Source organism: Danio rerio, chromosome 16, assembly GCF_052040795.2.
Source record: "Danio rerio strain M-AB ecotype USA chromosome 16, GRCz13ab, whole genome shotgun sequence".
Taxonomy (NCBI): Eukaryota; Metazoa; Chordata; class Actinopteri; order Cypriniformes; family Danionidae; genus Danio; species Danio rerio.
The window spans coordinates 59,921,196-59,941,627 of record NC_141036.1 but is presented as its reverse complement, the minus strand read 5'-3'; the positions used below and the strand labels follow the sequence as shown (position 1 = coordinate 59,941,627).

General features: G+C 38.2%; 2 protein-coding genes across 5 annotated transcripts in view; both read right to left on the bottom strand.

Annotated features, from left to right (window-relative positions):
• Positions 1 to 20,432, bottom strand: part of psg4 (pregnancy specific beta-1-glycoprotein 4) — a 153,784-nt gene that overhangs the window by 105,259 nt on the left and 28,093 nt on the right. The window lies entirely within an intron of this gene.
• Positions 1 to 20,432, bottom strand: part of xrcc1 (X-ray repair complementing 1) — a 37,118-nt gene that overhangs the window by 10,696 nt on the left and 5,990 nt on the right. For 2 of the 3 annotated variants that reach the window (NM_001003988.3, XM_087285615.1), the window contains 7 exon segments: positions 4,146 to 4,251; positions 4,450 to 4,528; positions 10,208 to 10,324; positions 13,384 to 13,624; positions 16,447 to 16,594; positions 18,468 to 18,559; positions 19,643 to 19,766. In NM_001003988.3, the coding sequence (NP_001003988.3) occupies positions 4,146 to 4,251; positions 4,450 to 4,528; positions 10,208 to 10,324; positions 13,384 to 13,624; positions 16,447 to 16,594; positions 18,468 to 18,559; positions 19,643 to 19,766 (907 nt within the window). 3 annotated transcript variants of the gene reach the window in all.

Genomic DNA, 20,432 nt, shown 5'->3' with positions numbered 1-20,432 from the left:
GGCGCCGCCGACAGCCGCAGACTTGCGGCGCCGGTGTGTGTACCCTAATACAAACCTATGTTCAGAATTCTAAAATGCATGGCGCTGAGCGACGCTTTTAGTGTGCGACCTGGTTAACATTACTGCCTCCTTTCATTTTCATTGAAAATACGGTACCCTCTCTTTTGCTGAATATCATTTTTAATAATCAATAATGGCCATTATAAAAGTATAACGTACAATATGTTTATACATTATAGGAAATAAAGGCAAGCAATCAGTCAAAATACAGAATGTACGTGGTTAGATTAATTATCAATTGATCTCTGCGATCAGGCAAAACGCGCTACCTCAGAACAAGTAGTCTAATAGATTCAAAGGACCAAAGTCGGGGAATATGTTGTTAAATATGGACAACAAGATTAAGTAAATATCACGTTTAGCAAATATAGTGAGGTTAGATCCAGCGGGAGATGCTTGATGAACAGTCTGACTAGCACAGCTCTCATCTGAGTAGATAGGCTGCAGCGCTTGGCAGAGAGTGTGTGTGTGGTCATGTGATGTGCGTTTTGGTGTGGACGAAGAGCTGTACAGAAACGCTGGGTGAAACGCTAGTGTCGACGTGGATCGTTTTCATTCTAAAACGCCATTTTAAAACTAAAATGCAGTAGTGTAAATGGGGAGTAAGGCTGAGCCGGAGCAAAAGTGTTTGCTCAACGCGCAAGTATAAATCAGCCTAAAGCTGATAGTAGTATTTTCCAAAATAATTGGTTAAATATTATGCATGTCATCATGGCAAAGATATTTTTATGAGAAATTAGTTACTAAATCTATTTGAATATACTGTTAAAAATGTATGAAAAAGTCTTTCCATTAAGCCTCAGTTAAGAAATACTCGTAAAAGAGCAGATATTTCACATAAATTTGTCTTAAGCTGAATCTCCAGTATAAAATCTCTACAAATATCCTCATTGTACCCAAAGCCTCAGTCACAGTGATGCTCATAGACAGCGATTCACCATTTTTCTCTCTGAATGTCTTTAAGTTGCACGAAAACATTCAGGCCAGCGAGGTTTGCTCACGTCTGCTCTTGTGCTCCCTCAATTTACATAGAAATGAGAAACATGCCCAAGTCTCCTCTCTGCGAATGCTGCGGGCGAGTGTCTGTGCCGCACTTCCAGCCTCTCCAGCCCCACGGCTCTCTTCTGGCCCTCCAGTTTTTATTTTCCTGATTGATTGGAGCACTGCTTTACACGCACTTCATTAACCCGCACTCTTAAAATCCTGCGACATGCAGCTGAAGTGAAGGGACCCCACGGCAAACAGGTTGACACGTTAACGATTTTCAGGATGCATATATTTGACAAGCTTTGGGTGCTTTGGCCTCTTAAGAGGTGACGCAGAGAGCAACATCAATAAATCTTCCCAAACAGACATTATTGGTATTGACGGAGAAACACAGTGACGTCTTTAAATGGCTTTTTCGGCTTACATATATAACCTTACACTGAATCTGCTTAATGTAGAAGGTCATAGGCCACTCGTTTAATAGGAAAAAGGTTATTAGCAGAGCTGCTTAATGATTAATCATGACTAATCATGTATATACAGTATATCCATAGTCGTTTATGTATATATGTATGTATTTCCGCTACATTCATACTTATATTTATATATATATATATATATATATATATATATATATATATATATAGCTCCTGGCTAAACACATATTACGAGGGCTTAAACGGAGCAGTGGTCATAATATCGAGTGAAAAAAAGAGAAAGACAGCTGTGAAACATAACCTGCTTTGCCTTTTTGTAGGAAGCACACTTTAGATATTTTTAGGGTAAGAGTTTTTTTAATTATTGCCGTCTATCACTGAATGTGTCAGGAATATCGATTACAAAATCAACTTAACCGCGCTCATTTCTGGCGCCCCCCTGGATGTACAGCGCTCTTAGCATTTGCCTATATGCCACAGGCCGGCCCTGGTCCTCACTGCAGATTTGAAAGACACCGCCGCTTCCTCGTACTGTTGTCTCACTTCACCGCCGCTTCCTCGTACTGTTGTCTCACTTCACCGGCACTTCCTTGTACTGTTGCCTCAGCCTCACTTCACCGCCGCTCGCCATGTTAAAGTGTGGAGTGATGGTCAAGCACCCCTAACTTTAGAGCGTAGTGATTGGATATTTACTCGCGGGGAGGAGTTTCCTCATCTAAGCTCATGGACTTAGAGGCACACACAGTCAATTCGGGGAGATATAAAATGCACATAAATTATTTAAACGCAAAACCGAGAAAAACATAATTCACAAGCGCGTATTGAACCGTGGAGGTTGTACCGTATAGTTCAATATTATATTGAGAACCGTGTGGCATCACTAATATATATATATATATAATGCATGCGATTCATTTGAAATATTTAACACGTTATAAAGAAATTTAAGCAATTGCAGGTTTATTTTCCTGTTGTGGCCAACGTGTGGTAAACATGCAAAGAAATATGGCTAAGACCAAGGAAGCACTTATAAAACAAATAATATGGCATCACCAGGCTCTCCAGCGTTCCAGCTTTCGACTTCTGTTTTTATGGAATTTGATACCGCATGGCGAACGGAAAGAAAAACCTCAGCCTTTCGTGACTCGGTGGTCTTTTAAGTCAATTAAAAAAAAGTATAAAAAATTGCTGCTTACATGGTCGACTCTTAATAAGAGTATTACCTTAATCATATTAAAATTGGAGTATTGGTGTCCATGTAAATGTATCAGTGAAAGTGCCAGATGAAGTCGTGAGTTGTCAAAGACAGCGCATTCCTCTGCCTTTCAGCATGCGCCCTCCAATGTTTCATTAGGTTTGATGCGTTTTCCCCTTAAACGAAACTTTGTAAAGCATCTGCTTCACGTTGTTGTGTCAGAATCCTTGTGAAATACAGCCATACTTTAGAACGCTTAGTTTAAGCAAATTTGATGAACACGAATCTGAAGGGAGTCACTCCGGCTACCCTGTCCTGCGTGCATTGTGTGTGTTTGTGTTTGTGTCTGTGTGTGTGCCCGCGCGACAAACCTACCAGTAACAAACCTGCCTAAATGTTGTTGTCCTTAGCCACTAAATCAAAAAGTTACGAATTGCTGTGAGATTACGTTGCACTCTCAGCTCACATCATTCAAAAGAAAAGGTCCACATTGTTTTTTGCAGTCCACTTAGAATCCAACATGGAAATCATTTTTTTCTTTAATGGCATTGATTGTTTTGAAATTCAGATGACATTAACATGCCTGTGTTTTTATTTCTGTAATAAATAAGGCTGTTAAGCCAGGATCTTGATAGTTTATTGTGGGTTTGTTGTTAACATGAAGAAATCTGTGTTACAAGTTAAACAAAAATTCTATTAAACAATTATATTTTGAATTTAAATAGTTTTTGTCTTGCGTTTACATTAATTTTACATTTGAATAGACAAAATTACAAGTTTCAGTCTTGTATAGGTGATTAGTCACAGTTAATAAAAAAAAATGTGATTAATTAGTTCATTTTTAATCGATTGACAGCATTAAGAGCTGCATATTTAAACAAAAAGATGGCGATCTCGATTCAACCCCCTAGAGCAGGGGTCACCAAACTTGTTTCTGGAGGGCCGGTGTCCTGCAGATTTTAGCTCCAACCCTAATCAAACACACCTGAACAAGCTAATCAAGCTCTTACTAGGTATACTTGAAACATCCAGGCAGGTGTGTTGAGGCAAGTTGGAGCTAAACCCTGCAGGGACACCGGCCCTCCAGGACCGAGGTTGGTGACCCCTGCCCTAGAAGATCTTAATCCAGCATTGCAAGAACATGCAAGAATATGAACTGTAAATCCATTTCTTCTGTTCCCACTTTTATAAGTTGAACACAATCTTGGTCTAATTCAGCAACTAAACACATCTCTCTAGATCAGGGGTGTCCAAACTCAGTCCTGGAGGGCCGGTGTCCAGGAGAGTTTAGCTCCAACTCTAATCAAACATATCTGACCCAGCTAATCAAGCACTTACTAGATATACTAGAAACTTCCGGGCAGGTGTGTTGAGGCAAGTTGAAGACACCGGCCCTCCTTGAGTTTGGACACCCCTGCTCTAGACCAAACAGTGCTGATTGACTCTTCCTGTAGTCATGTCTTTACCTGGGCCTTCTTCATCCGTCGAGCCTCCATACTCCTCCTCCTCCTCCTCTTCCTCCTCAACCGGCTGCTGCTTTTTAGGAGTCACTGGCTTCTTTTCTGGTGTTTTCTAGGAAAGCATGACAGAAACGGCACTTAATAAAATCGGTTTCGCATTATCGCCGCCGATGAGCCATTGATGCGTGTCAGGAAGTCAACGAATCTCAGAAGAAAGTCTCCATGGCAACAGCATGCAGCATCAAGGTTATCAAGACCATAACCGAAAGAGGAACACATAAGATGATGACTAAAATACATGAATTATTACCGCTTTCGGAGTTTCCTCCTCACTCTCGTCTTGTTCCGCTTCACTCTCTGAACTGGATTCAGCTCCATCCATCAGATACCTGGAAAACAGCGGACTGAGTACTGCTGACACCGCATGGGAACATTACATATACAGCTGAAGTCAGTCATAGAGTTTCAGCAGCCTTTGACTACATTTGTTCTCTTTAAAAAGGAAATACTTAGTTAATATGTAGCTTAGATTGACATAAGACAAAATATTATTTTATTTCTTCTTATTTTTTATTTATTTATTTATTGTTCTCTTTATTTTCAGAGTAAAATTATTACTTATGATTAAGTCCAAAGGGAAATGAACTATTGTTTGTGTTTATTATGATTTCGGGCTGTATTATTTGGTTACTAAGCAGCAATAAATAACACTTTAAAATGAAAGGAGTGTTTAATTAATGAATGCATAATAATGGTGATAACCATGAAACCGTATTTATTCCTCAGACTATAATTGTACAGCCTAAATCTATAATAGTGCATGACTAACTACTGCTAAAAATTTCTTTAAATCGTGTAGGAAAAACACACACAAAAAATCCACATAAATAGCTATATGGACTTTACCAGTCAGGATTCAGAAAGGGAAACAGCACAGAGACAGCCTTGGTTCATGTCATTAATGACCTGCTTGTCTCTGCTGACTCTGAAGCTTCTGCTTAGTCTTGGTCTACTTGGTATATCGTGTTCTTAATAGATCTCATTGCAGCATTTGACACGGGAGCGGATTTAGGAAATAAGCAGCAAGGTAAGCGGCCGCTTAGGGCCCCTGGAAAACAGGGGGCCTCCTAACAAATACCTAGACGTATAAATTAAACCTATAAATTATATATATATCATTGTTTTCTAGCATATTTTGTACGATGAGGGTCTAAAATATTTTATTTGAACAAAATTTGTCCCCACCTTAAATCATGGACCAGTCCAGCAGTTAAATCAGTAAAGATTTAGTTTTAAAAACAAAATTGTTCATTTATTATTTTTAGTTGTGAATTCCTTTTAAGAAAAACAAATTGTTTAATATGTTTTACAAAAAGCTTTATATGTTATTATTAAGAAGATTTTTATTTAATTATTATTATTATTATTAAAAGAAAAAAAACAGCAAAACAACACAAAATTTAAAGAACAAAAGGTGCATTTTAGAACTTTTGGGCCCCATGACTGGAAGGCCCCAAAATCCCTAAATCTGCCCTAGACAGTATGTCACCCTTTATTGTTAAACAGGCTGGAGAAATGGCTTTTTATCACTGGCACTGTACCTAACTGGTTTAAATCTTATTTTTTTGGATCATTTTCATTTAGTAGACATGCATGTATAATAATCTGATATCTGAAATAATCTGAAATTGGACAGGTCTGCCATGGTGTGCCTCAGGGGTCGGTCTTAGGTTCCATACTTTTTAGCATTTATATACTTCCACTGTGGCAAATCATCAGCAAGTATGGACTAGGACACCACTTTTATGCTGATGACTCCCAAATTTATATCAGCTCCAAATCCAACCGGTCTGTAACTGTCTCAATCCTAACATTAACATCCAGCCTAAACATTAATTACAATTATCATTTCTTTCCACAGCCATTTTTAAAAATAGCAGATAAATAAGCTTGGATGGACACTTCACATCATGGTCCCATCAGGATACACAACAGAGTCGATTAGCGTGTGTGTGTGTGTGTGTGTGTGTAGAGTGACGTACACATGCACGGACAGATTCACCCTCCTCATCTTCAAAGGAAGGGTCTGCTTTAATTACCCATAGCAGATGGAGCTTTTAAATACAGAATACATAATCTGAGGTGGCACTCGAAGCAAACACAATGGAGATCCAGAAGCACACAAACAAATCCACAGCAACAAACCCGAGCAAACCAGACCACTGATAAACAAACACTGAGCTTAATGCAGGCTTTTTATCAAGCAGATCTGTTATAATGATCACTGCAGACAGGAAATATACCAAGAAAACAACAACATAAACAACATCTATCTATATATCTATAGTAGGGATGCACAATATATCGGCGGCTATGTCAATATCGGCCGATAAAATCTATTTAATATTATCATTATCAGTACAATAACAAAATTAGGTTGCTATCTTTAGGAAATATAGCTAGAAAACAACAACATAAACAAAATCTATCTATACACCTGTAATAGGAACACATGATAAATCAGTTGCCATATTGATAGTCAATCATTTTTATTTTTAATATTAAAGTTATTGGTACAATAACAAAAGTCAATATATATTTCAGAAATATAGCTAGAAAACAACAACAAACATATATCTATAGTAGGGATGCACAATATATCGGCGGCAATATCGATATCAGCCGATAAATGCTATTTTTAATATTACTGTTATTGGTACTATAACAGAATTGGGTAGATATCTACAGGAAATTTAGCTAGAAAACAACAACATAAACATCTACATATACATCTGTAGTAGGGAAGCATGATATATCAGCGGCTATATCAATATCTGCCGATAAATACTATTTTCATATTACAGTTATCGGTACAATAACAGAATAAGGTAGATATCTTCAGGAAATATAGCTAGAAAACACAGAAAACATACAACATCTATCAATACACATCTATAGTAGGTATGCACAATATATCGGGGGCCATATCGATATCGGCCGATAAATGCTATTTTTAATATTACTGTTATCAGTACAATTACAACATTAGGTCGATATCATGAGGAAATATAGCTAGAAAACAACAACATAAACATCTATAATAGAGAAGCATGATATATCAGCGGCTATATCAATATCAGCCGATAAATACCATTTTTAATATTATAGTTAGCGGCACAATAACAAAATTAGGTGGATATCTTGAGGAAATATAGCTAGAAAACAACAACATAAACATCTATAATAGAGAAGCATGATATATCAGCGGCTATATCAATATCAGCCGATAAATACCATTTTTAATATTATAGTTAGCGGCACAATAACAAAATTAGGTGGATATCTTGAGGAAATATAGCTAGATAACAACAACAACAACATAAACAACATTTATCTATACATCTATAGTAGAGATGCACAATCTATTGACAGCCATATCGATATCGGCTGATAAATGCTATCAATCAATGCTATCGATCAATCAATCACACAAGCAGGTGAATATCTTCAAGAAATATAGCTAGAAAAAAACATCTATCTATACATCTATAGTAGGGATGCACAATATATCGGTGGCCATATCTATATTGGCTGATAGTTCTTGGCACAATCTTTAGGAAATTTAGATAGAAAACAACAACAGACAATATATATCTATACATCTACAGTAGGGATATTGATCATACATGTTAGGCTTGGGCGGTATTACGGTATTATGGTATACCGCGGGATCTAAAAATAGCAACGGTGTCAGTTTCAATACTGTTATACCGTCATAAAATATTAAATATTCTTTATTTAATGCCTACAAAAACGTATGTGTGGTTGTCATCACGGGACAGTGTGGAGGAGAGAGGGAAAGGAAGGGGGAGAGGGAGGGAGAGAAGGGGGAGAGGGAGGGGGAGAGGTGACGTGACGTGACGAGTCGCGCTTAAGTGTCCTGCAGTTTGGCAGTTTCGACTGAACAGAAGGGAGACGTGGTTAATATGAACTAGAGGTCTGCATTAGAGCTAAAGATCTTTGCCCGAACCCGGCGAGACCCGAAAAAATCCAAATCCCTGCATTAAAATCCATCCCTGCAAAGGTGAAACAAACTATGAAGAAGTAGTAAAAAAAGAGAATTTTGACGGCGGTCAAGTCAGTCACTAGCTCAGAAGGAGCTTCTCGGTCGCTCATACACTGCGTATTACGGTAGAGCCCTAAACCGCAAGCTGACAGGTAAAAAGAAGAGGCCATTCGCTAAAGTGAAACTGCTGTCATGGCAAATTAAATGCATGTTCCTGACTGGTAGAAGATGAACAAACAATCCTACCCAAAACTTGCAAAATCAGCCGGATCAGAACTCTGCATCCCGACCTGTAGCAGCAGGAAAGGGTGTTCAGCTGCTGGACGCACCATGAGTGAGAGACTGCGCTAAAGCCAGTGGATTTAATAATGTTCCTCCACAAACACACGTAGCCTAATCTTGTTGAGTAAAGGGTTTTTAAATTATAAATAAATATTAATTAAACCATATAATCATAATGTAGACAGAGTATACAGGCTAATGGTGGCATTATTCTTTTATTATTCAGCTTCACCGCCGCCCTAATGCCAGATTGTGAAGAGAAGTGGAGAAACACATCTTGCAGAGCCTTTATCTTAATTTCGTTATTGCCAAAATACCCGTCATCATTTAGAGTTTATTTTAATTTGATTTGTTAAGCAAGATTACTTTTCATTGGTGTGTAGGCTAATTTAAAGGCTAAGTGCATGTACCTAGACCTATAGAGTGCTGAGATGTTACGATGTTACAGCTGTAGGACTTATTTTATTTCTTTGTTCCAACTTTCAAGTGGCCTATAGTCTACGCTTGTTACGAATAAATGATGTTAAAACATATAAATGACTCATTCTTGAAAAAAATGCATTAGAGCGGTGTGCATGAGCACATTTTAATGTAGGCTGTGAACGGGTTTGGGCTGTATAAAGCTGTCAATCAAAATGTACCTGTCGGACTCGGGACCTATCAGGTATAATTTTTATTGCCCGATTACAGCTCTGCATTCCCGCTGCAGTACCGCGGGAGCCGGCCAGATTTCTTACAGTGTGGGAGTAAATTTCTGAATAAATCGCGGGAGAGATGTGTGTGTGTGTGTGTGTATGTGTGTATGTGTATGTGTAAAAGAGAGAGAGAGAGGTGCTGTGTGTCGCTTTGCGCGCTCTCTCTCTCTCTCTCTCTCTCTCTCTCTCTCTCTGCGAGCCTAAGGTCGCATAGTATGAATGTATGAATGTACTGAATGTATTCAGTTTCTGAATGGTTTAGGCTTAAGCCAACAGTTTGGTGACGCTGTCTGAGCCTTACGTCATAATTTTTTTTTATTACGCCGGTAATACCGGATACCGGGGTAAAATATGGAGGCGGTTTGACGGTATCAAAATTTGGATACCGCCCAAGCCTAATACATGTACATATATTTATAATATATTTAGCAAAATATAGTGGTTAACACCATTAGAATGACAAATATGCATATATAGGATTAAATGTATTATTATTATATTTTTATGCTCATATTTGACCATTTATTAATGAGCATCTGCAAAATCAGTGCAGCATCTGCATGAGTTGATGGCAAATCTCAACTCAATACCTTTGTTATATTAGAGCAGGCACAGATCGATCTGTGTTGCACTGTAGTCTGCGTCCCTGAGGATCCTGCACTGTATGGCTGTAATTCAGTTTTATTGTATTCATTTCTGCAAACTGTCAGAAAAAACCCATTGTGCTTTGTACATTCAGCCCGTATTATGATTATAACTACATTTAAAAATGTCTGAAGCAGTCATTCACCTACTATTGCAGCATTTATTAATGTAGACCTAGATTCATTTGTAGTTTTTAGTTAGCCGTTCTTCTGCGTTATAGAGAACTGTGACATTTTCTAACAGGACTTTATCGATTTCATGAAAAATGGCATTTAAGACTTTTTTTATACCTTTTAAGGGCCTTAAATCTCTCTAATTCTATTGATCAACTTTTAATACTTTAAGACTCCACGGACACCCTGACAAAGAGCTGCTCTCACCGTTTGCAGGAGATCTTCTGCTTGTTCTTATGGCAGTCCATCACCCACTCCTTCCTGACGATGATTCCTCCGGCTGCCTTCACCTGACTGTACTTGGGTGTGTTTGCAAACGCACAGCTGAGGAGAAACAAACACAAACGCTCAGAGAGACTCTAATAGGCTGAAAGCAACGCAAACTATGTCTGATACAGGACAATGATGTAGACAAACAGGAAAACTTGAGTTTTCTCATGCTTTTTAAATCCTGCATGACCCATTAAGGTTATTAAAGGGCACCTATGGTGAAAAATCTACTTTTCAAGCTGTTTGGGCAGACATGTGTGCAAGTATAGTGTATAGACCGTCATATTAGGGTGATATAAACACACACAGTCCTTTTCTTTTCAATTTAACAACATAAAAACGGTGGACCAACAGTTTTCAGACCAACCGCAACTTTACGAGGGAGAGCTGTCCGGTAACACTTTATAATAACTACACACTATAAATCATTTATTAAGCGTTAGCAAACAGTGAATTCATTATCTGTTAAGCATTAAATCTACATTGATAAGTGTTAGTAAGCAGTTTATAACTGCAGCTACAAATGCTCTAGTCTTGACTTATAAGCACCTATATAATGTGCTTAATAATTGTATTTTCATACTCTGTTAATGATTTGTTTTTCATTGGTAAATTAAGTATCGAATTATTTACAAACCGTTTGTATTTAAGAGTAGTTGAGGGTTTTTAGGATCATTCAGAATGAGATAGTAAATGATTAATAATAAACTAATGAAATCAACATTTATATGTCTTATTATTCAGGTTTTTACTAATAGTTAACTAATATGTTAGTAAATGCTTTATTAACTCAACTTCATGCAGTTTTGTGACGTAATCTAAAGTGAGGACTATTCATGCTTAATAAATCCCTTATAAATGACAAATAAAGGCTCAGAATCAAATGAATGATAATCTGTGCAATCTTTCTAAAAAGTCAAATTACTGTAAAGTTTAAACATTGCTAAATAACAGGAGCGACCTATATAATAATTTAACAATATAATAAGATGTAATGTTAGATCAGGTTGCAAAGCTTTATTTTTCATTTGAAGTGCAGTTTCATTTGTGTATCTTTAAATGAAGAGAAATGAATAATGTATTTTTTTTTCCTGTTTAGAATTTAACTGAGCCTTTATTTGTCATTTATAAGGGATTTATAAAGCATAAATAGTCCTCACTTTAGATTAGGTCACAAAACTGCATGAAGTTGAGTTAATGAAGCATTTATTAACATATTAGTTAACTATCAGTATAAGCCTGAATAATAAGACATATAGATGTTGATTTCATTATTTTATTAATCATTTACTATCTCATTCTGAATGATCCTAAAAACCCTCAACTACTCTTAAATACAAACAGTTTGTAAATAATTCGATACTTAATTTAGTAATGAAAAATAAATCATTAACAGAGTATGAAAATACAATCATTAAGCACATTATATAGGTGCTTATAAGTCAAGAATAGAGCATTTGTAGCTGCAGTTATAAACTGCTTACTAACGTTTATTAATGTAGAGTTAATGCTTAACAGATAATGAATTCACTGTTTGCTAACGCTTAATAAATGATTTATAGTGTGTACTTATTATAAAGTGTTACCAGCTGTCCCCCCCGCCCACCAATATTGATTGACAGCTTCGCGTCACGATCATATCCTCAGTTTCTTGTTGCATGTCCGCCATTTTCAGCGTGCAAGTCAAAGCGATATCACTAAAGGAACACCCTTGCTCTATTTTTTTGATGAAAAGCTCATTGGGCTCAACCCAAGATCAATATTCTCCACATTATCGCTTTAATCAGAATTATTGCTTGTACCTAGTGCATGGCGTGGCGCCGTGCATTTCGGAGTTCTGGCTGTGGGTTTCTGTCGGGGTGCACGTGGTTCGGGTCAGTGGCTCGGCGGTGCTGTCGCGGAGCCCGCAGCGCTTTTGTGTTTGCCCTGGTGGAGGCTTGTGTTTGGAGTTCTGGAATGCGTGTCGCGACGATTCGGGACGCTTCATGTTTCACTGAGTGTCTGTTGTGCCATGTCACGGCGCATTCAGTGCCTCAGTCAAAGTTAATTCAGTGCGTGTGTGTGGTTATTAGTCTCGGTGTACAAGCTCAGCACTTAGAGATTATACAAAAACACAAATGATTTTGTACTCTCTGCTTGGTCTGTGTCCAGAGTTGTACATGTACGCCTGAATGCTCATCCTAGCTTAGCTTAGCTTCTCTCTCTCTGTCTGACAGCCTGTCTGTTGTAAACACAGAACGTGGGAGCTTTTGGCTCCGCCCCCTTGTTAAGTTGAGCGGGAAACCGAAACTGTGAAGCAACACACCCCAAAAACAACGAGCTGTGTACACGCCCCCAACACGACACTTAACCAATTATAATAAAAACATCTGAACTGTGTGTTGAACTGAACCTAAACTGGCACACTCAGAACAACCAGAATATTAATATTAAATCATAAAAAATAGATAAACTATGTGCCCTTTAAGAGACTTATTTCTTATGTTGATGAACTTTCAACTGAAACTGAATATTGAGTAGGGGCGGGGCTTTCTTCTGCACATCATTCCTACGTAGCAAACTAATAGTATCACCCCATATCTATATAATAGGGCGGTATGGTGGCTCAGTGGGTAGCACTGTGGCCTCACAGCAAGAAGGTCGCTAGTTCGAGTCCCAGCTGGGTCAGTTGGCATTGTGTGTGGAGTTTGCATTTTATCCCAGTGTTGGCGTGGGTTTCCACCGGGTTCTCCGGTTTCCACCACAGTCCAAACACATGCGCTATAGGGGAATTGATGAACTAAATTGGCCATAGTGTATGAGTGTGTGTGTGTGTGTGTGTGTGTGTGTGTGTGAGTGTGAATAAGTGTTTATAGGTGTTTCCAACTAATGGGTTGCAGCTGGAAGAGTATCTGCTTTTTAAAACATGTGCTGGATAAGTTGGCAGTTCATTCCACTGTGGCAACCCCTGATGAATAAAGGGACTAAGCTGAAGAAAACTGAAAGAATCTCTATAAAAATAATGCTAATTTTCTGAGTGGACTTGACAAACCACCTGTAGAAACACTCCTCTCGCGTCACAAGAGACCATAAAGCAAAACTTCAGTAAACAGCAGCTCAGACAGATCTCTTACATGAGATGTGTGGCGTCGGGAGTCCAGTCGGGCCGGTATCGAGCACCCAGAGCCAGCGCTTTATCCCGCAGATCCGCACGAAAAGGGTTCTGGAAGCCGCTCAGCACAAACACCACTCCCTCCAGGATCCGGTTAAAAGGCACGGACTCTGAAGACTTGGGCTTGGGTTTGGGTTTAGGTTTGGACTCTGGCTTAGTTTTAGGACTCTCTCGCTTATCTGATGACTTCTGTGCTGGAGAAGCTGAAGAAAAATATGCAAGAGCAATGCTTTTACAATGGAAACAGTACAGAGATGGTTCTCCAAAAATGTTCTCATGTTGATGTGCAGTTGACGTCAGAATCATTTTTTTTTTTAAATATTCATGTTCAACAGAGCAAGGAAACTTTCACAGTATTTCCTATAATATTTGTTCTTCTGGAGAAAGTCTTATTTGTTTTATTTCAGCTAAAATAAAAGCAGTTTTTAATTGTTTTAAACCCCTTTTAAGGTTCATTAGCACCCTTAGGCAATATTAGTTTTGGATTGTCTCCAGAACAAACCACTGTTATACAATGACTTGCCTAATCACCCTAACTTTACCCTAATTACCCTAGTGAAGCCTTTAAATGCCACTTTAAGCTGTATAGAAGAGTCTTGAAGAATATCTAGTCTAATATTATTTACTGTCATCATGACAAAGAGAAAATAAACCAGTTATTAGAGATGAGTTATTAAAACTTACGTTTGTAAATGCGTTGAAAACATCTGCTCTCCGTTAAACTGAAATTGGGAAAAAAATAAACAAGCGGTCTAATAATTCAGAGGGGCTAATAATTCTGTCTTCAATTGTATATCGCATCACCAAAACTGATTAAGATCATGTCCCTGTGTTGTGCGATCAGTCCATACAGTATATTGATTATTGTGACAGGCCTAGATAACCATATTAGACCGAATGTTTATTATCTTTTTGACTGTGTGAGAACTTCAGGAGTTTAAAGTATTTAGACACAAAAACATTTCACAGTTTGTAACCTTAATAAAAATAAATAGTTTTGAATGATTTATACAATGAAGACCATGGCTGTGTCCGAAACCAAACTTCCATACTATATAGTACGCTAAAATCAGTATGCGAGCAGAGTAGTATGTCCGAATTCATACAATTCGAAAATCAGTATGCGAGAAGTACCCGGATGACTTACTACTTCCGGCGAGATTCTAGAGTGCGTATCCCATGCATGCTGCGCTATCCCAAGATGCCCCGCGAGGGAATTTATGAATGGGAGTGAAGCCACGCAATTGACGCAGGTATGTCACGTGACCATGACAAAACGGCAGATGTAGTACGTCCGAATTCCATTCATACTTTTCACATTCATACTGTATAGAACGCACTTTTCTAATGGTCTAGTAGTACGTTTAAATTCAAATGCAGTACCTACTGAGTAGTAGGCGGTTTCGGACGCATCCGAGGTCTTTTTAAATTAGAATTTTTTAGTTTCTGTATCCGAACATTTTGGGCTCTATTTTGACGATCCATTCACAGATCGCAAAACGCAGGGCGCTTTCAGGGCGTGTCAGAACGCATTTTTGCTAACTTAAAGACGGAAAAATACGCTTTGCGCCGTGGTGCATGGTCTAAAAGGGTTGAGTTTATTTTCTTAATGAGTTATAGGTGTGTTTTGAGAATAAACCAATCAGAGTCTCATCTCCCATTCCCTTTAAGAGCCAGCTGCGTCGCGCCATAAGCGCATTGCTATTAACATGACATAAAGTAAGTTCACTTTCGCTTTTGCTCTCGTGGATAGGGAAACCTTACCTCACAGACATCAATTAGCCTATAAATAATTAATTGCGTTTGTTAAGCGCAAAGATTTGTTTCAAAACTATTTCTAAATTCAGTTCTAATTTCCAGCAAACGAATAAATGAACAATAATAATGAAGTGTGCTCAAAATTCCAAATACACCTGCCATGCCCTATATGGTCTAAAACCTGCAGGTGGACAAATCTGAGCTTGTTTTTAATAAAACAAATATAAATATGGTTATAATAAATAATACTGCTAATAATAATAACATTATACAAAAGCAAATTGAATGAACTGAAAAAGCCTCCCGAGATGAAGAAAGTATGAAGGCAGTGGTTTTTAAATTCAAGTAGGCTAGAAATTAATATGTTTTGTAATATTTTAATAATTTATATTTATATCTTATATATATCCTTATTATATATATCTTTAAGATATTATATCTTTTTCATATGTAAAGATATTTGCATATTGGATCTTGTTTGTAGTGTGTAAGCCAGGCGCACTTTGCGCCAGACAATAGACCGACTTTGTTCCGCCAACTTGTGCCACATTGCGCCGGGTGTATGATAGGGACCTTTATCTTTGAATTTATGTATGCTTGTAGTTAATCATATCTCATGCAGATGTAAGGCATAAAAAGACTATCTGAATCAGTCTAAATTAATGGATTCAGTCTAAATAGAGCTATTTCAGTCATCACAGCATACAGTTGCAGTCAAAATTATTAGACCCCCCTTTTAATCTTTTTTTTTTCCCCAAATGATGTTCAACAGAGCAAGGAAACTTTCACAGTATGTCTGATAATATTTTTTCTTCTGGAGGAAGTCTGATTTGTTTTATTATGGCTAAAATAAAAGCAGTTTTTATTTGTTTTAAACCCATTTTAAGGTTTATTAGCACCCTTAAGCTATATTTGTTTTGGATCGTCAACAGAACAATACACTGTTAAACAATAACTTGCCTAATTACCCTAACTTTACCCTAATTACCCTAGTGAAGCCTTTAAATGTCACTTTAAGCTGTATGGAAGTGTCTTGAAGAATATCTAGTCTAATATTATTTACTGTCATCATGACAAAGAGAAAATAAATCAGTTATTAGAGATGAGTTATTAAAACTATTATGATTAGAAATGTGCTGAAATAATCTTCTCTACACTGAACAGAAATTGTGGGAAAAATAAACAGGAGGGCGAATAATTCTGATATCAACTGTATAAAATAACGAATTTATTAATGCTAAAGTATTTGATAGCACTTCATTTGTACCTCTGCTGCTGGGACTGGTGCCCATGCTGGATCTTGCTTTGGCTTTCGGTGTGGTTTCGGCAGATGCAGATGAACTGGGCTTCTTGGCTGGTGGACCGGAAGCTTCCAGACGCTCTTTACTGAACTCAAACTTTCGCTTCACGGGAGCCTGTGAGAAACAGTAATAATACCTTTTATTTAAAAGGCACCTTACTGGCAACTCAAGGACACCGTACAATAAAACAAGAGCAATAAAACAACAAGAGGAATAATATAAAAGTATACACGACAATAGTGCAGATGCAATCAAGCATTAAAAGCCACCTTCAATAAGTGATTTAGTTTGGGCAGCATTTTGGCTCAGTGGTTAGCACTGCGGCCTCACAGCAAGAAGGTCGCTGGTTCGAGTCCCGGCTGGGTCACATTTGGCGTTTGCATGTTCTCCCCGTGTTGGTGTGGGTTTCCCCCAGGTGCTCCCGTTTCCCCCACAGTCCAAACACATGTGCTATAGGGGGAATTGATCAACTAAATTGGCCGTAGTGTATGAGTGTGTGTGTGTGTGTCTCTGTGTGTGTGTGTGTGTGTGTGTGTGTGTGTGTGTGTGTGTGTGTGTGTGTGTGTGTGAATGAGTGTGTATGGGTGTTTCTCAGTACTGGCTTGCAGCTAGAAGAGCATCTGCTGTGTAAAACATATGCTGGAATAGTTGGTGGTTCATTTCGCTGTGGCGACCCCTGATGAATAAAAGGACTAAGCCGAAGGAAAATGAATGAATGAATTATTTAGTTTAAATAAAAGTGTTGTCTTAACCTGTATTACAATGTTTGAAAATAAAAATTGTTCTTGAAATAATAAAGGTTTAATAATTTCACGTCTGATAAGAGGAATGCCTGAATATCCTCAATCTTACATCAGGTCCAGCGTCTTCATCTCTGATTGTGCTGAGATTCAGTTTCTTTAGCTTCAATTATAGAAGATGTAATGCTGTAAAAGGTCAATAATCCATCCAGACGAACACAGAATATCTGCCGCTTCAGCACAGGAGCGTCTGTGAGCTGAGAGATGATTTATGCACAGCAAAGAGTGGCTCTAATTTAATAAGGGAGTAAAATGTTACTATAAAATTTTTTATTATGGAAAGAACAAAAGCAAAGAAAAATACACTTACTAAAAACTTTAATTTTATTTAGCCCAACAGTTCACACATTACTGTCTGGCTAGTTTCTGTCCTCTGCTTATAAGCTAAAAAGGCAACAATGGTCCCTCAGTATAATGTAAACTGACAGGTTCAAATCTTTTTTTTCCAAATATCAAAGAAATAATTTGTTCCTTATTTATAGTTTGCAACTATTAAAAAAATTCAAATTTAAATCCTGAATTTCAAAATTTTAAATTTAAATTTTAAATTCAAAACTGTAATATATAAATCAGTGTAAAACCTATGAATGGTGGAAAAGCATATTCTGTAATCGTGTATCTGGGTCACTTTTGCCATGACCTATTTTGGCTTTAACAAACTCATCCCTCAGGTTTTTCCAAACTTTTTTCTAGCTAAGAATTATTGATCATCTGGTTCTCCCTATAATCACGCGTGGACGGATCATAAAGGTGTCTGTACAGTCGTACCCGTTTCAGACAAAATCTCTTCAAAGTCTTTCATATTCAACTCAAATGAAACGCGGCGCTGCGCAAACAATCGAGTCTCAAAATTATTCACCCAAAGCGAACCTCTGCATGCTCTGCGATGACGTCACATTGAGCTCAATAACAGTAAGCTGATTGGCTGTTGCATGTTGGTCTCATTTGTTGTTGTAATACCGCATATTACATTTGGACTAGTAAAATAAAGAACTACAACACCAAGCAACAACAACAAAAGAGTTTAAATGAGCATTAGATGTAGCCTTACATAGACATTGGAAAAATAAGACCTGTGCAGAAATATTTAAGACCTACAACAGCAAATTTAAGACTTTAAGGCCTAAAATTTCGATTTTTAAAAACTAAAGACCCCGCTGAGACCCTGTACAATATAAATGCAGTACCTGCTGTGTGTCGCTGGCAGGCGTGTGTGTGGACGAACCCTCAGTCTTCAGCGCAGCAGCGGCGTAACTCAACCTCTCATTCTGAGGAGAAACTGCAGAAAACAATCATTCTGTAAGACCATTATATTATTTACTGCAGCATTTTAGCTCATTTGAAAACTTGAACCTTTTTTGTGTAATGCCATATAAAGGTAATTATGATTCATGTTTTAATGCCTTACTGAAAAACTACAGTTAACAAACCATGTTGTTTTCAGGCACAGAATTAAAAAGAATTAAAGACAACTGCAACTTTTTGATTTTGACCAGATTTTTACTAAACCCTCTTGTTGTCTATAATTCTGTATAAAATGTTTGCCCTTTGGGTCAGAAATGCCCCGCCTTCACTAAACTTCTAAAATAAATAATGTAAAAAATTTAATGTTAAACCTCAACTGTGTTTAGCATGAAGAAACAAACTCACCTTCATCACACTCTGTCAATGTTTGGGTTTTCCCTCATCAGTTTGCAGTATTTCAGCAGTGTTCACTAGGGTTGGGTATTGTTTGGTTTTTTTTTCGATACCGGTGCTAAATCGATACTTTTAAAACGGTACCGGTGCCAAAACGGTGCCTGAACCGATACCTTTTAGCCTCAAAATTAATTGAAAAAAATAAATAAATAAATAAACAAATAAATAAATATATCTCCCGGATGCCCACAAACGAATGATAATCTCCCAGAAATCCCACCCTGTCCTCAAATACGTTCCCCATCCACTCCTACTCTTCAGATACATCGTACACATCCCATGCTGTGATGCGAGCGGAGCCATCTCCACTATCTAGTTATGACCTTTCCTGGAAGCTCTGCGTGTCTTCCACACATTCATACCGGCTCCGTGATCCCCCAAAATAAATTAAAAGAACACGGAAATCATGGCGACGAGAGTAAAGGAGACAGAGAACAGATCGCGAGAGGAGCAATGATGGTCTAATAATTTTGAAGCTTTGGTGTTGCTGCCTTTATTTTTGATGTATTGTACTCTCTTTTCCTGGGGGCCTGAGCACCCGTTTGAGATTGATGTGTGCGCTTTTTTTGCACATAAATATACCTGTGCAACATCAATATTAGAATTGTTATTAATAATGGATACCTCCCTACTACGATAAGTGTACAGTACTACGGTGCTTTACCCTTCAGTCCAGTGCTGGATTTAGCTGAAGTGTCCCTGCTGAAGAACAGAGCTCCAGGCTGCACGTTTGACCCAGCAGAAGGAGACTCGTCTTTAACTCGGAATTGACCCAGCTTGGTCAGCTTCTGTGAGGGAGGGAGAGAGCAGACAGATGTTTAATGTCACCCATTTCATCTGGAGTATGTTATAAATTGTAAGATTAAATGCCTGTAAACATTAAGGGTGCTTTCAAAGTGAAGAACGGGGGGTGGGGGGGTGTGTTGCACGCACGCAAAGTGAAAAGCAGGGGAGGAAAAGGCGAAGTGTGCGAGAGCTGAAGGACAGGGAGCCGGTTGCACGTTGGGTTTGGTGCACATGGGGACTGAAACAAAAAGCTGAGGAGCGTGCCGGGGGGTGAGGTGAATTCCGGGAGATAGAACAATACGGGAGATGGGTCTAAAATACGGGAGACTCCCGGAAAAAACGGGAGTGTTGGCAGGTGTGGTTCAGACTAGGCAATTGAACCAAGTGTGAAAGAGCCCTGAGTGAAGAGCTGAGAAAACTATTTCCCACAACTTCCTTGGCATTCACTTGGGGAAGAAAAAACAAGTGCAAACTAGGGTGTGTCTCAATCTGCACCCTAGTTCACTAGTCAGTGCACAGTCTCAATTAGAAAATTCTTTGCGCTCTGAAAAGTCCCACAATGCACCATGAAAATCAAGGCAAATCGATACTCACTACTGCATGTTCCCCTAATGCAGAGATGTCAAACTCAATTGCTGGAGGGCCGCAGCTCTGCACAGTTTAGTTCC